Here is a 14,580-nt window from a genome sequence, read left to right on the forward strand (position 1 = left end):
AAAGGCCATCTGTCTGTTTATTTGCTGCTGTCCACCCTGCTGGGAGCTGGTGCAGAGCTTTGTGCTTTGCCCTCTCCTACCAGAGCCTTTGGCATGGGCAGGACGAGGTGGCTGCAGTTGGGTGAGCTGGCACCTCTGCGGGTCCTGGGCAAAGTCATTCAGGTAATGCCTCTCCTTCCATGGGTGTCTGAGTTCTGGTACAGGCTGACTGGGGAAGTGCTTGCCAAGAGATTGCTGATCCTTCAGCAATTCCTGTTTTCTTTGGTCCCTACAGGAGGCTGCCAAGAGAAAGGGGCTTGACCAGCACCTGCAGGGGCTGCTTTCCCAGCTCTGAAGAAGCATCCCTGCTGCTCTGCTCCCAAAGCATGGGAAGGGCTCTAATGCTATCCTGAGCCTTGCAAAACAAGTGCTGAGTTTACTTCCCCTCTGCTCCCCACTTTCCTGTGTGTGTCTCTGAGGGTGAAGAAGCAGAGAGCTGCCAGCAGGCTGCACTGCCAGGCAGAGCTCAGAGTGCTCCTGCCCACACTATCTCAGGTTTGTTTGGGCTGGGCCAGGCAGGTGTGCCCAGGGGAGCTCCGGGGCTGCACCCCAGTGGAAGATTGCAGAGGGAAAGTGCTGCATTGTTCTCTGCCTGCAGTCACCTTGCCTGAACCCAGCTCTGAAGCATGCTGGCTCAGAGGGATGTGAAGAGCTATGGTAAATGTTGAGGAATAATTCTAACATGGATCAGGAATACTCAACATAGCACTGAACTTGTGAAGACAGATATTTTGGGTGTTCCCAGCACTGCAGCAGAACCGTTTGTGTAGCTGCTGTGTCTGGTGGAGCCCATTGCTATGCACAGAGCAGCAAAGAGAGTGTTGCTATTGGACTTTTCCCTTGACTTCTTACTTCTTGAAGCCATGATTGCAGAGCAGATTCAATTCTTTTTAATGTCACAAGAAAGGCCTGATGCAGTAGTTAGTATTGTTTAGTATTTGGCACATTATGCTGGGTTAGGGCAGGGTGAACAGTAGGAGAAATATTAGAAGTTAATTCTAATCTTGCCTTTTATATGGATTACAAGTTATGTCACTAGGGACTCATATACCAAACTGGAGACAGGCAGCCCCTTGTGATTGCTGGTGAAATCAGCACCAGGAGGGAACATGGAGCAGCAGCCAGCTGGGGAAGCTGTGCCTTCCCAGGAGCTCCTCAGCGCAGTCCTGGTGCAAGTACAGGTCACAGACTTCTCTGGTGGTGTTTGACTCAAGGCCAGTCTTCTGAATCCTTTCCTCAGTGCTCCCAAGCTTCCCTCCTTGGGCCATGAGCCAAGGAATCAGGGATATCAACCAAGAGACCGTTTGTTTTTCCACGGGCTGTGTAAATTGTGCTGTTGTTAGCAGTGAAACCAGGTCTGCTCATGGCCTCCTGCTCTGCAGGCGGTGGAGGGCTCTGATCTGCTCCTGTGCTTTCTGAGGGTGAGGCAACACCTTGCATGAGTTTCCAGAGCCCCAAACACGAGGTGAGCACTCTGAAACTGCTTCCAAAGACAAGCTGGCCCTACCACAGCTGTGTATTTGGACTTGCAGCAGATGTGAAAGTGGTAGGAGATCCTACCTGTGTGGTTGTGCAGCCAGAATTGCTGAGCTTTCCAGTGGTCCTGCCCTTGCTCTGAGATAAGGACAGGAAAATGCTGTTGTTTTGAAGGTGCTGTTTATCTGGTTAAAGGTTTGATCTGGTCAAGTGAGATGTAACAAGGCTGGAGCAGTTTTGAAGAAGGTCCAGATCTGGATTTTTGCCCAGATCTGAAGCAAAAGATCTCTATCTTTTGGTGTTTGGTTCAGTTCTGCTCACAGCCCCACAGACAGAGGATTTACCCGTGGGAGATTCTGCTCTGTGCTGTTCTTCATAACCAACAGCCATCCTTGATGTACACCCTGATAAGGCTCCAGGAATCCACTCATCCTGCTGTGATAAAACTCCCTGTGCTGGTGCTCCAGCCCTGCCCACCTGGGCACAGCCCTGGAGCAGCCTCTGCCTCTCTCGTGCGCTGGTTTGGCTCATTCCCAGCTCTGTCTCTCTTTTGCTTCTCCCATCCTCACAAAACCAAATGCAATCGTGTGTGTGTGCTTCAAGAGCCCTGCCAGGAACAAAGAGAAGTCCAAATATTTGTATTGGGCTGTTACTCTTTCCATTCAGGCGATAAATGACAGACTGCAGCAGAGTCTTTGTGTGCTGTGTGGGATTTCCACTGTACTGGCTCCAGCTTCACAGCCTCACCAAGATGAAACACTTACAATTAACAGTTGGGTTTTAACTGGAGGGAAAATGACTGAGTGTGATTGAAATATGGCCTTAAAAAAAGAACCCCCACCAAAAGCCAAAACAAAAACCCACAAACAAACCAACCACAAAAAAAAAAAAAACAAAAAACAAAAAACCAACACCCAACAAAACCTTGAGAAAAATCACCAGACCTTTCCTGTGTCAGATGAGAAGGGCCTGGTCTCTGTGTGCATGCAGAACAGAATTTTCACTCTGAGCTCTGGGAGCTCTGCTGGTGATTTCTGTCCCAGAGCCTGGGACACAAGCTGTCAGTCTGAACACAGATATTTCAGAGATGCTTTCCTAAGCAAAATTCCAAGCTTAAATCCATGTGGAGGCCTGAGTTTCCTTGGGACTGAGCCTCTTTTTGTCTGAGCTGACCAAGGGGATGAAGATGTTTGCTAACAAATTAATTCCTGAACTTCAGATCTCTGCTTCTGGGAAGATGCTGGGCTTCAGTGCTTGAAAAATCCTGGAACAGAATGGTGAGACAGCTCCAGGTGTGAGCTAGCTCAGGACACAAGCTGGTCTGGTGTTACTGGGCCTGTTCAAAATTTGGGATAAAGGAAGGAAAGCGTAATCCAGTCTTGTGGGATTTCACATACCAATATGCCAGACAATTCTGCTTGCTCTGTCAAGTAAATTTGGTGTTCCCTGCTAGTGCCAGCATGAGTTTTCTCACTCAGAAGTTTCTTATCAGGAATGACTTAGGCCCTGAAACCTTAAGGATTGACTCTTCAAACATAAACACTCCCTATAATTACCTTCTCTTTAGATGATATCTTTAGTGTTTCATTTTACACAGCAGACAGTACTAATATTATAACATCAAGTTAAATCACATCTACTTTGGGCAACTGAAAAGCTATCAAAAGTGACAGGAGCTTCAGAAAAAAAACCTAACATCAGAAAAGAATCATGTCAGAAATCTTTCTGGCTTCCTTTTTTATCCTATTCACTGCACCAAGCAGAGAAAAGAAGCACTGTTTGAGTCTGCTTCAGGTGCTGTTTCCTACAAGGACCCATTTTGGCAGACTCTTTAAGCTCCTTCCTTCTTAGGTCACTTCTGAGATCACATAAGAGCTGAGGAACCTCCCAGCAGCCTGTTTCACTAAGTGCTCTGTCCTGTTTTGCTTCTGGGCTCAGGCTGGCACTTGAGAGTTACACCTACCTGGGCTGTAATAAAGTATTTGGATGTTCCAGGCAGAGAGTAGAAGGTGGATAGAATCTATTTGGTCCACATTAGAACTGCCTAAATTCAATTTATTACCACAGCCTGAGCCCAACCTTCACTGACTGACACCTTTGAGGGGTGGGTGGCAGAGGGACAAATCCTTTACTGCCCTTGAGTCTTCATTACTGGCAGTTGGGAGAGGTCAAGGGTTCAAGGAGAGAATTTTGCTAAACATATTTATTTTTCAAGATAAATGAAATATAGGTCTCAAACCCTTCACCAAGGCTATGTGTGCATCACTATTTAAAATCAGTTGATTGATAACAGTTCTTGCAATCAGTCCAAGGAATTCTGTTGGAAATTTTCTGGAAAATACAAACCTGTTACAGCCAAGTACATGATAAGGGGTATTACTCTTTAATGAAATTAGAGGGTAAACAGCAAAGAGGCCTTGAATTTGTTTTCTTTTTGGATAATGAAAAAAAAAAGCAGATGGTATGTAAGCCAGCAATGTATAAGCTGGTCACTTTATGTAGCTACAGAATAGGTTTAACAGTGCCTGAAATCACTGCTCATTGTGAAACTGAAACACGTTTTCATGACTTATGTTCTCCTGAAATTTTTCATCTCCTCTCTCATCTGATAAGCCATTAGGCTTGCCCACCACCAGTGGTTCTTCATTCCCACTTGCAAGCTGTGGGAATGAGGAGCATTTGTATGGAAACAAATATCAGGTCTGTCAGGTCTGTTCTGAGCAGCTGAAGGAGTTTGGCTATAGAGAAAATGAAACCTGGGGTGTGGTGTGCTGCTCAGGAGCTGCCAGCTGGGATGCTCAGGAACTCGTGCTGCAGTGATGCCCTCACATGCCCATGGCAAGCAGCTGGCCAGGACCAGGCAGGACATTTCCTGGGTGATGCAGACAGCTGTGCCTCCTGGGTCACAGGGAGCTGGCCAAATGATGACACAGGGCACATTTGATTTGCTGTGTAACAGCAGACCCTCTGTGATTCAGATAAGAGCACACTTACGTTGTTAAAATGGTATCATTTGCTCTAGGACCTATTTGTGCATAGTCCTTCTAAAGGAATCCAGCCACAAGCATTTCTCTGATCAAATTAGGCAGGTTGGCTCGACGTGGGTGGGTCTGTGGGTGGCAGTTCTCATCCTCAGTGACAGAGCTGACTTGCACTGCCTGGCAATGTTTGTGTTTCCATTGTTTCTGGTATATTTTCTCTTTTTATACATATTTCTTTAAGTGCTCCTGGGACATCCTGTTCAAATGTGAGAAACCTTCCTCTGAAGCTCACTGTCAGAAAAAACTAAACCTCCCATCTCCCAAGGCCTGTTCCTGCCAGCTCTCCTTACCCTGGGATGACCAGAATGAACATGCAGGTGTGACAGGGAATGAGTGTGCACTTTGCTATGGCTGTCCCTACCCTTGTCCAGTGGCTTTTTCTGTGTCACAGTCACAGGGGACAGCTCTTGTGTGCTTTACACAGCAGGCTGTGCTCACACAGGTATCAGCAGCTTACTTCTTTATCATGGCCTCAATTTCATGTCCTGTGACACATTAAATTGATGTTACACATGTCTTTCAAGTTGATTCTCCTCCTAAGTATGTTGGCTGGCATTAGCCAGCTCCTCTGCTGGCTCAAGTCAGTGTAATTAGAATTGTTTCATCTGGCTCAGGGAGGCCCCAAGCTCCCATATGGGTGCTACAGTAAATGAGGATGGCTGAGTAAGTTCTGAAAACATACAGCCTGAGGATGATGAAGCACTTGGGAGTTTTTAATGAAAGATATATTAGTTTAAAAAATTAAGACTGTTGACAGAAAAATCTGATTCTCAGCGTAAAATCTGAAATCTAAAGCAAGTTGTGCCAAGCTCAAAGCCCAGTCTTGTGAGCCACAGGATAATATCATCAAAAATAAACAAATTTTCTTAAAACAAATAGTTCCAGTGTTCCTCTCCTACCCCTAGCTGCCATTTAAACTCTATTATTTTGATTTTTGATTTTTTCTTTTTATCCATCATATATAGCTTCTGAAGGAGAAAATCTTAAACATACAGTCAGTATTGGCGAAATGATACAATATCTTATCTAAACCAAACTGCCTGTTATGCTTTGAATGGAAAATGTACTACATTGCTCCGAAGGCTTAGGTCTGTAATATTATGTCTACACAAGAGAACTCAAACAGGCCTTAGGGTCCCGGATATAGAAAGGATCAGGTTGAGACTGAATGCCAAATTAAAATTATGGGGCATTTTCTATCTCCTGTAAGTCCCACAGTGGACAAGCTTTCCAATACTGGTTCCTTTGTGTTCCTCAGAAATTTATACCTTTGACTAGCATGACCACTGGCCCCACAATATTTATTGTATTTCTTTACTCTGCAATTCCACTCACCTTATTTTACAGAGGGACAGAGGTATACAGGGGTTAGAGAAGTCTAAGTGCATATCTTAATTCTCATTATGTTGTTGCTAATGAAGAGGTGCCCAGAGCTTCCCAGGAAATTAATTGCAAAGCAGGGAGCACAAATAAACCCAGGACTTTGGAAATGTGTTCAAAACCTCTCTTCCATGCCCTGTCCATGGGGTCAGACCATTCTTTTTGTATTGTTAAGCAAGTTCATAACCTTTTTGCAGAAGAGGAGACAGATAATATATTGTTTACCATATTTTATCTTGTGGCTCATTTATGGCTCCATTCTGGTTTCCATCTATTTGTCTGATTTTGTTTATTTGCACTGGAATGGAAGGGAACTGCAATTAAATACAAGTGGTATTAATAGCTTGTTGCATGTGGCTCTGCTTTCTGTAACCAGATTATACCAATGTTGCTATTCAAGCCTTGAAGCTGCAAAAAGTGTCCCATCCTAATTACATAACCCCAGCTGAGGTCCCTTGGTAATAGGTGAGTGCATAAAACTCTTCCTGACGAGTTTCTCACGAGTCAGAGGATGTTGGCATCCTGCTTATTATGCCATGTTAATTTTAAAAGGCTCTTGTCAACCAATAACCCAATAACTTTTCTTCCCTCTGGGTTTTGTTAGGTTAATCCATGAGTCATGGAATATTTGACTATGAATTCATGACTCATGGGAAAGCACCAGAGCCATCACAGTCCTGGATGATCCTGCTGCCTGGTGCTGCCTGGTCAAGTGCCTTCCCAGTGTTTGGATGGACATCACAAATGCATCCTGCAACACTGCAGAGCATCAATAAACCCAAACCCCTCCACTGGGAAATATTAGTGTTAACCTGGCTTGTTAGCAGAACAATTCTCATGATTTGTACCCAGCTTTGGGGAGAGCATTGGTGATGGACAGAGAATTAAAAAAAAAAAAACAAAAACGGGGTCAGGCTTTTTCTTCTTGCTTTTATTCAGATATTTGATTTTATTAGTGATGGTGTCTTGTAGCATTTGACAAAGGACAAATGACAAATGCTGAGCTGTGTACATTTCTGATCTTTTATTGGGAATAACCAGTACTGCATTAGTTGCTACCAAAATCAAAGTAGTCCACAAATAATGATGAGAAATTAGGTCTTTTAAGGCCTAGTAAGTCACACAGATAAGGGAAAATGAGAGACAGCAGTCTAGGGGACTGAAATACCTAAATACTTCTCAGAAATGCACTTCTGATTTGTCAGGCTAGAGACCTTCAGTCCCAGGCAAGTGCTTCAGCTAAACTGCATTTCTGGGAAACTGCTCTGTGAATTTGTGGACCAGAGAGCTCAGTCCAGAAAAACACACACAGGGAAAAAATAATCAGATATCAGATTACAAATAATTTATCACCTTGTCCTTAGATCTTCCTTTGCTGTCGGGCTATAAGTGCTGGACTATAGGTATGGATGGGTATGATGTCTTAGCAGAACAGTTGTTTTTTAATAGAAATTATTAAAAAAATTTTTTAAATGTTTGAAAGCACTAAATACAAAAGAAATCTTTCTCATAATCCACTGAGAGCTTTTCTTGCATGCCACTAATGGCTGCAGGCTTTCATGTGGGAGAATGGTCTCTCTGGTTTCCTAGAAATACACAAAGACAAGGAATCATTGCTTTGGGGCGCTGCAACACAGGGACAGATCCCAGCTGCTGCACCCAGCAGTGTCCAGCCTTGCTGCAGGGAGCTTCTGTGCTGCCTTTCACATTCCTGGAAGCAGCCTGTCCTTGTCAGTTGACAAAACTGATAACAGGACCAGAGGAAGAACCCAAGTTTGTCATTTTTCAAATTATTTTTCTGTGTATCCATAGGAGTGGTAGTAGCATGATAACTTTCAAGGCCTTTTTTTGGAGTAACTCATCATCCTGGGCTTTTAGGGAAACTTTCAGCCTCTGCCCAAAACCAAAACACTGAAAACAAACCACAGAACAGGGGACAGAGCTGGGCATGACACAATTTGCTTATCCAAGGACACACTTTGTCCTTGGCTGTGTCACTCCTGCCAGGTGTTTGCCCAACCTGTCCCAGGGAGGCTCTAGCAATGATCTGAGCAGCCTGCTCCCCTCCTGAACCCATCAGCAGGGGCAGAGATCTCTTTCATCACTGGTGGAGCTTCTTATAGCTGGTCCTATCTCCTGTGGCCATTCCTTGCTGTTATTTACACATCTGTAAATAAAGGAAGCTATCATTTCTGCCCAGCTTTACACTGCATGAGTAAGGCCTTGGCTGGAACAATGCCTACTGAAAATTGTATGTGCTACTGGTCTGTTTGAAAACAGAGACACCTCTGAGCCAGTTAGTCATAAAGAGGAAAGTTTATTAACAATCTCTTCCCAAGGCAAAACTGGAAGCTTGCTGGAAGCACTTAGGAATCCCAAAAAAGCTGGTCCCATAATGGACAGTGGTCCTGGCTGTGCCTCCCTTCTCCTGGGGCAGCAGTGCTCCTGCACCAAACCCCAGAAAGAGCCCAGCTGCAAAGAAAATGCCTGACAATCCTATTTTTAAACTGGTACATGTCCTTGACCTCCTAGGTTCATGACAGAGAGGAAGAAATTACTGTTCTATAAGCCTGCATTCTTCTGTGGCTCTTTGCTGTAATCCAGCAGTGAAAGGGGGTTAAACCTGCTCTTAAATGGGCACCTCTTAGGGAAGGAGAAGCAACCAGGGCTCTGATTCATAACAGGACAGATACAGGTTTCTCTGGGAAGTCATTGCAGACCTGTAATATTGTAGATTTCATTGGTGGTTTTTGTCTCAAGGCTGCTTTTGAGAAGGATGGAGATGCCAAAGGTGACAAATGTGAATTCACTGTCCACCTGGATTGCTTTGGAAGGACTTTGTTGGGCTGAAGGGTTCTTTCTGACCATGAATTTCAGCTCTCTGCTAGAGAAAAGAGGGGGTCCTCAAACCTGGAGGCTTCCCCTGCATTAGTCATGCAGAGGCCAGGAAAGCAGGGGCTGGTGCTGGAGCTGCTGCAGAGGATCCTGCTGACTAGAATGGACACTGGAGGGGATCCCAGAGCACAGGCTAAAGTGAGGCCCATAAACCACCCTGAACAAACCCAGACTGACACGAGGGACCCCATGGATGGCACGCACCAAAGTGTGTGTGTGGCTGTGGGGTGAAGCTGAGGGTGGTGAGAGTGGGTCTGTTCCCAGCCAGGACAGAGACAACATCTTGTAGGGAACTGCACTATGAAACCTGCTGATTTATGGACAAGCAGTACTTGTTCTGGCAAAAAATAGCTTCCAATTAGCCTGAAAACAGACTGCTCTGGGTGGATTTGCAGACTCTTATTTATTGGCAAACTTCATTTTAATATAATCAGCTGCTTGGCAGGCAGGTTAGGTAATGATCCTTGATGTGAGCACTAACAGATTTGAACACTGAGCACAGCCTTTAGTGCCCAGAGCCCTCTGCCAGTAGCTGAAATGCATTTGATACCAAAATGCCATGGGAACTCAGGAAGGTCCTTGCCAGAGCACCTTGCTGATTATATGAAAATGCCACCTTCAATAATTCACAATGTCTGTTCAGTAAGCTGGTGTGTATGTGCAGGGAGTGGGGTAATAAAACATCTCAGATCTGGCCTGCCAGGATAATTCAGTGGCTAGTTAAATCTCTCAGCACTATTAATCAATAGAGTGGCTCACAGCATAAATAAATCCAGAATGTAATATGACAGGGCTATGGAAGCACATGGAAAGTGACTCTCCCTCTCCTGTGTGCCATGCTAAGTGCCACACTGTTCCAGCAGGTATTGGAATAACCTCAATGCTCTAATACTTCAAATATTCAGACCTCCCACCAGTGCTATCCCATGTTTGAATGTCACCTAAATGTTTTAAACTCTGCTCTGTGTGTGACGAAGGGAGCTGGCTGTGAAAGTCAGGGAGCAGATTGCAGACTCCATCACTTAATTCAGTGTCTCATTTCACTGATCAGGAGCTGATGTTGTGAGTGGGGGATCTCTCTTTTCCTAAGACAAAAGCATTTTACCAGAGCTGGAATTATGTTTCTGCAGGTCCCTGGTGAGGTATGAACAATACTCTTGACACAACTTCTACTGCTGCTGTAAATCTGCAGATGTTTTCAGAGCTCCAGATTAATCTACTCCTTCAGCCTCTGTAGGAATGCAACACAACAAGGCAGTGTTCAAAACTCACTTATCCTGGTGAATTTGGTGCAGTTGTACTGTAATCTCTCTCTTATCCTTACTGTAACTGAGCCAGAATCCAGCCTACTAGCAGACATCACAAACCAGTATGATTAAACAATGTAATTTTAATTTTCCATTAAATTCAGCCTGTAGCTTCCCTTCTTCCCTTCCATTCATTAATGCCAGGCTAATATTTACCTTTTCAATTTACAGATATTTGTAGACCTTCCACATATTTCTTCCACCAAACTGATCTTCAGCCAAGCACTGCATATTCAGTACCTTCACTCCTTCCTGATGAACCTGGCAAAAATTCCAGCTTTCAGGTTAGTGTTGGCTCTGCCCAGATACTGGTGATTATGCTCAGCCATTGGGATGTTTGTGGAAAGCAGATGTGTAACTGCCTCAACATGTCTAAATTTGCATCATCTTTTGAATCCACATGAATACAGAGTCTGCTTTTCATCCAGAGGTACTCTGAAACTCAAACTCTGATCTTTCTTCCTGTGCTACTCTGTCCATTTTCTTTGGCTGTGAAGTTTCCAGTTTCAAGCACACATTTCTGGGAAGAAAATAATTACCCAGCAGCAGCACACCTACAACTGAGCTGTAGCACATATTAAAGCTCATCTTCAGGCTTCAGTGCTCATTTCACACAAAGAGGAGATATGGGACCAATTATGAGGCCGAGCCCATGTGCAGTAACATGTTCAATCACATCTTGCTCATGCCCAAGCCTCATAATCCAGCACTTCCTCCAGAAATATTGATTTGCTGTCCTGTCCCTTAGTGCTTGTGTCCCTGGGGCAGGTGCTGTAATGTAAAGATTACACAGGAAGGCCTTGGAGATTCCCTCTGTATCGAGCAGAAGTCTGAGTTCAAAACAGAGACACACAGCAAGGGAAAGACCTTGTTCTTTGTGATTGTGTCTGGGCAAGCATTGCCCCATGCCTTTCAGTGGTTCAGCTTCATGGGTGCCAGCTGGGAAGCTTCTGATCCCTCACTGGACACTGAGGGGAACACCAGGCTGGAGCTGCTGAACTAGAAAAGCCAAGACAAGATCTTAGGAAAGCTGGCTGGCTGGCCAACAGAAGTGCTTGTATTAAGAAGATGGAACTGTCCAGAAAAGCATCATGAAAAGATGGAAATTTCCTAATGGAAATCTTTATTCTGTCTTTATTATAAATCTATACTCTGAGTTTGCTTACATAATTCTCTTACACTTCTGTAGCTTTAACCAATTCCCCAGCTCAGAGATAATTACATCGTGCCAAGAGGTAAGGATGGCACTCTTGGATTACAGGAGGTAGAAAGAGCCATATTTATTACTCCTGATTAAAACATGGTATTGGAAAAGAGCATTACTTGAGTCATCAGGATATCACTTGACCATTGCTTTCCTTTACATTTAAATTAGAAAAAAAAGAATAAAATTGCATTAAATTAAAAAGAGACTTTCAAGACAATATTCCAAGGCTTCCCACAGTGGGTGTATTGTATGCTTATATTATTCTCCACCCATTGTAAATCTCAGCAGTGGATCTTCCCCCGCTGATGTTTTGCATTAGTAAATTGAACTCTCTACTCTGTCCCCTCAAAGATTAATGCCTCCATCTGAGGAAGTAGTTGAATACGTGCTGGCAGTAGTGCTTTCATGATTAGCAAATGGGAGACTGTGGGAGGAGAACAGAATTTGCATGTGTTGGATGTTGGCCTAAACATACTCTCACTGAATTCTGGACATCAGGGAAGAATTGATACAACACAAGCTTTTAATCAGCAAACCACAGGAAAAAAAAATAATTGAAGAATCCTACATTTAATTAAAAAGCTTTTCAGCCCTCTTTGTTCCAAAATGAACAAATGTGTCTGCAGAGTGCACTCCAAACATCTCAAACCCATATTTGCTGTCAAGGGGCATTACATTTTATTAGTGGTCCTGGAGGAAGTTTCTAAATTTTTGTAGAAGTTCAAAATACTTTCACCAAGCTATTTTTTTTTGAAGACACACAATTGAAAGATGTTTAATTGCCACAAATGTTAAACTGATCATTCAAAGTGCATGTGATGCCTCATGTGCCCATGGCATCCAGTACTACTTGGTCCTGATGCTAATGCAGACTTTTATTCTGCTATCTTGAAGTCCTTTTGCTCATTAGAAAGCTACCCAGTGAGTCTGCTTAAAAACAAAACAAACTTGCCTAAAACAAAACCAAAATGTCAGCAGAGAGGAGGCTGACTTTGCCACCTGGCTCTGTAAACAGCTGCATGCAAAGAGCTGCTGTAGGACCCATGTTTAGTCAAATCTAACTTACGTTTGACTTTTTTTTTTCATGACCAGCAGCATGTGAAGGAACAAATAAGCACACTCAGTACAGAACAAAGGACATTCATCAGTGGGATATTTTGGCCTCTAATTGAACAGCAGTCATATCAACTTCCTCCTTCACCCAGGACTGAATGTCTTTGCTGCGCTGGGGAAGGAAAGGCAGAAACACCTGTGGGCACTGCAGATTTTACCACAGCTCTTGCAAGAGCGCACTTGCTAACCAGAGTGCTCTGGCTGCTTTCCAGCCAAGGCAGATACAAGACTTTGCCTGCTTAGAAATCATCTAAGTAGCTTCAAAACATTTTCTTCACTTCCTGCCTTAAACTTTTTCTACTGTTACCTTTTGCATTAGAGACAGTGGCTTTTAACAAGGGGTAAAATTAATTCCCAAGTCTGGCATTTGCCAAGCAGTATTTTTTGATGATGTTTGACATTTTTACTGGTTTCTGTGTTAGTTTTTAAATTAACCCCTTATGAGCATTGACAAAGACCTGAAATTGTAGATGTGGATGATACAGAACTGTGAAAGAAAACAAGTAGCTAAATATATTGTATGTTTTTTTAAAGGAGTTCTAAAATGAATTTCTGCTGAAATTACAAAGGTGCTCCAGTCTTGTTTTGGTTTAAGGGTTCTTCAACAGAGACAGTTTTCAGATTCCCACTGAAGAATATCCTTGTCACTTTCACAGTTCCCGACAAGCACTAAACTGCTGGAATTTGAGATGCCAATCCCTACCAGCCAGGCACTGCTACGTCTTAGTACACACTGTCATTTTCCCTCTAAAATTTGAAGTGGAGGAAGGTACCTGAACACCAGTTATGTGAGAACCAAGGACAACAGCCTATGGGCCAGATAGCATATCAGACAGCCACTGCCTTTGTGCAGATAACACGTCCTGACGCTGTGAAGTGCTGTTTGTGCCCAACTTGTGCCGAGAATGGTGATAACTGCAGCCACCCAACGTCACAACACGGAGCACCCTGTGCGCTGGGTGTCTGCAGAGCTGCTGGCATTACCCTGGCACTTCATGTTTGGAACTGCAGCACTGGCACAGGTCGATAGCCGGGTCGATACCACGCAGCTGGGTAAAAAACAAACTTCAGGCAGAGTGTGCGAGCAGCGGTGCTGCCCATGAGGAGAGCTGTTTTCCCTGCAGTTGGGATTTGACGTTGTGAGAAGCATACAAACAGGAGCGAGTGCGCAAGCAGTGTGGGCGCTGCCAGGGCTGGTGGATTCGGGCAGCCTGGAGCAGAGGATGGGGCAAACCCGTGAGAGGTTCCTGCCACAGAGGGAATGACCTGTGAGCCCACACCCACAGGGCAGAGCTTGTGGGTCACTGCGCAGCAAGAGATGGGATGGCCAAACCACACACCAGGCTCTGGCCAGGAAGGGTTTCTTATCGCAACAGTGATTCCATGCCGAGCTCTGGAGCAGGATATCAAGAAGAGTCCGTCAGAGGAGAGCTCCATGGAGGCACCCTGGGGCACTTCTGGAGGCCTGGCTGGTTCCGCAAGAAGGAGCCGTGGTGCCCTGGCACAGGGGCGAGTGGAAAAGAGCCAGAGCCTGTGGAGGAGGAGGTGGGCTATGCTGGGAGAGAGGAAGGGGGGCTTGGACACTTTACAGCTCCTGGGGTGAACTTCACCCAACCAGAACCATTTGTTTAATTGTTTGAAACATCAGTTGGTCTGTTCAGCCTGGAGGAGATGGACAGGAGACCTTATTGTGGTGTACAACTGTGGGGTTGGGAAGGGAAGTGAAAGGGCAGGCACCGATCTGCGGTGACAGTGACAGAACCCCAGGGGATGGCCTGAAGCTGTGTCGGGGGAGGTTCAGGATGGATATTGGGAAAAGGTTCTTTGCTAGAAGGTGGCTGGGCACTGGAACAGGCTGCCTAGAGAAGTGGTGACCACCGAGCCTGACAGAGCTCAAGAACCATTTGGACAATGCTCTCAGGCATGTGCTAGGATTCTTGGGGCTCTGCTGTGCAAGGCCAGGAGCCACACTTCAATATCGTTGTGTGCCCCTTCCAACTCAGAACATCCCACGGCTGTGTCACCACCCAAAGGCCGGGTGCCTGCCAGGAGCCCTCTTGGCCCAGCCCGGGCAGGCGGCGCGGGGGCCGCGGCAGCGCGGCGCTGACTCAGGCGGGCGGCA

At 45.1% G+C, this 14,580-nt stretch overlaps 1 protein-coding gene across 1 annotated transcript in view; it reads left to right on the forward strand.

Annotated features, from left to right (window-relative positions):
- Positions 1-13,841: 13,841 nt before the first annotated feature.
- The window catches only part of ULK1 (unc-51 like autophagy activating kinase 1), a 76,266-nt gene continuing 75,527 nt past the window's right edge, over positions 13,842-14,580 (forward strand). Inside the window, exon 1 of the mRNA XM_014307181.2 lies at positions 13,842-14,003. Coding sequence (XP_014162656.1) covers positions 13,842-14,003 — 162 coding nt within the window. The remainder of the gene's footprint in view (positions 14,004-14,580) is intronic.

This window comes from Geospiza fortis, unplaced genomic scaffold (genome assembly GCF_000277835.1).
Source record: "Geospiza fortis unplaced genomic scaffold, GeoFor_1.0 scaffold408, whole genome shotgun sequence".
In the NCBI taxonomy this organism is placed as follows: Eukaryota; Metazoa; Chordata; class Aves; order Passeriformes; family Thraupidae; genus Geospiza; species Geospiza fortis.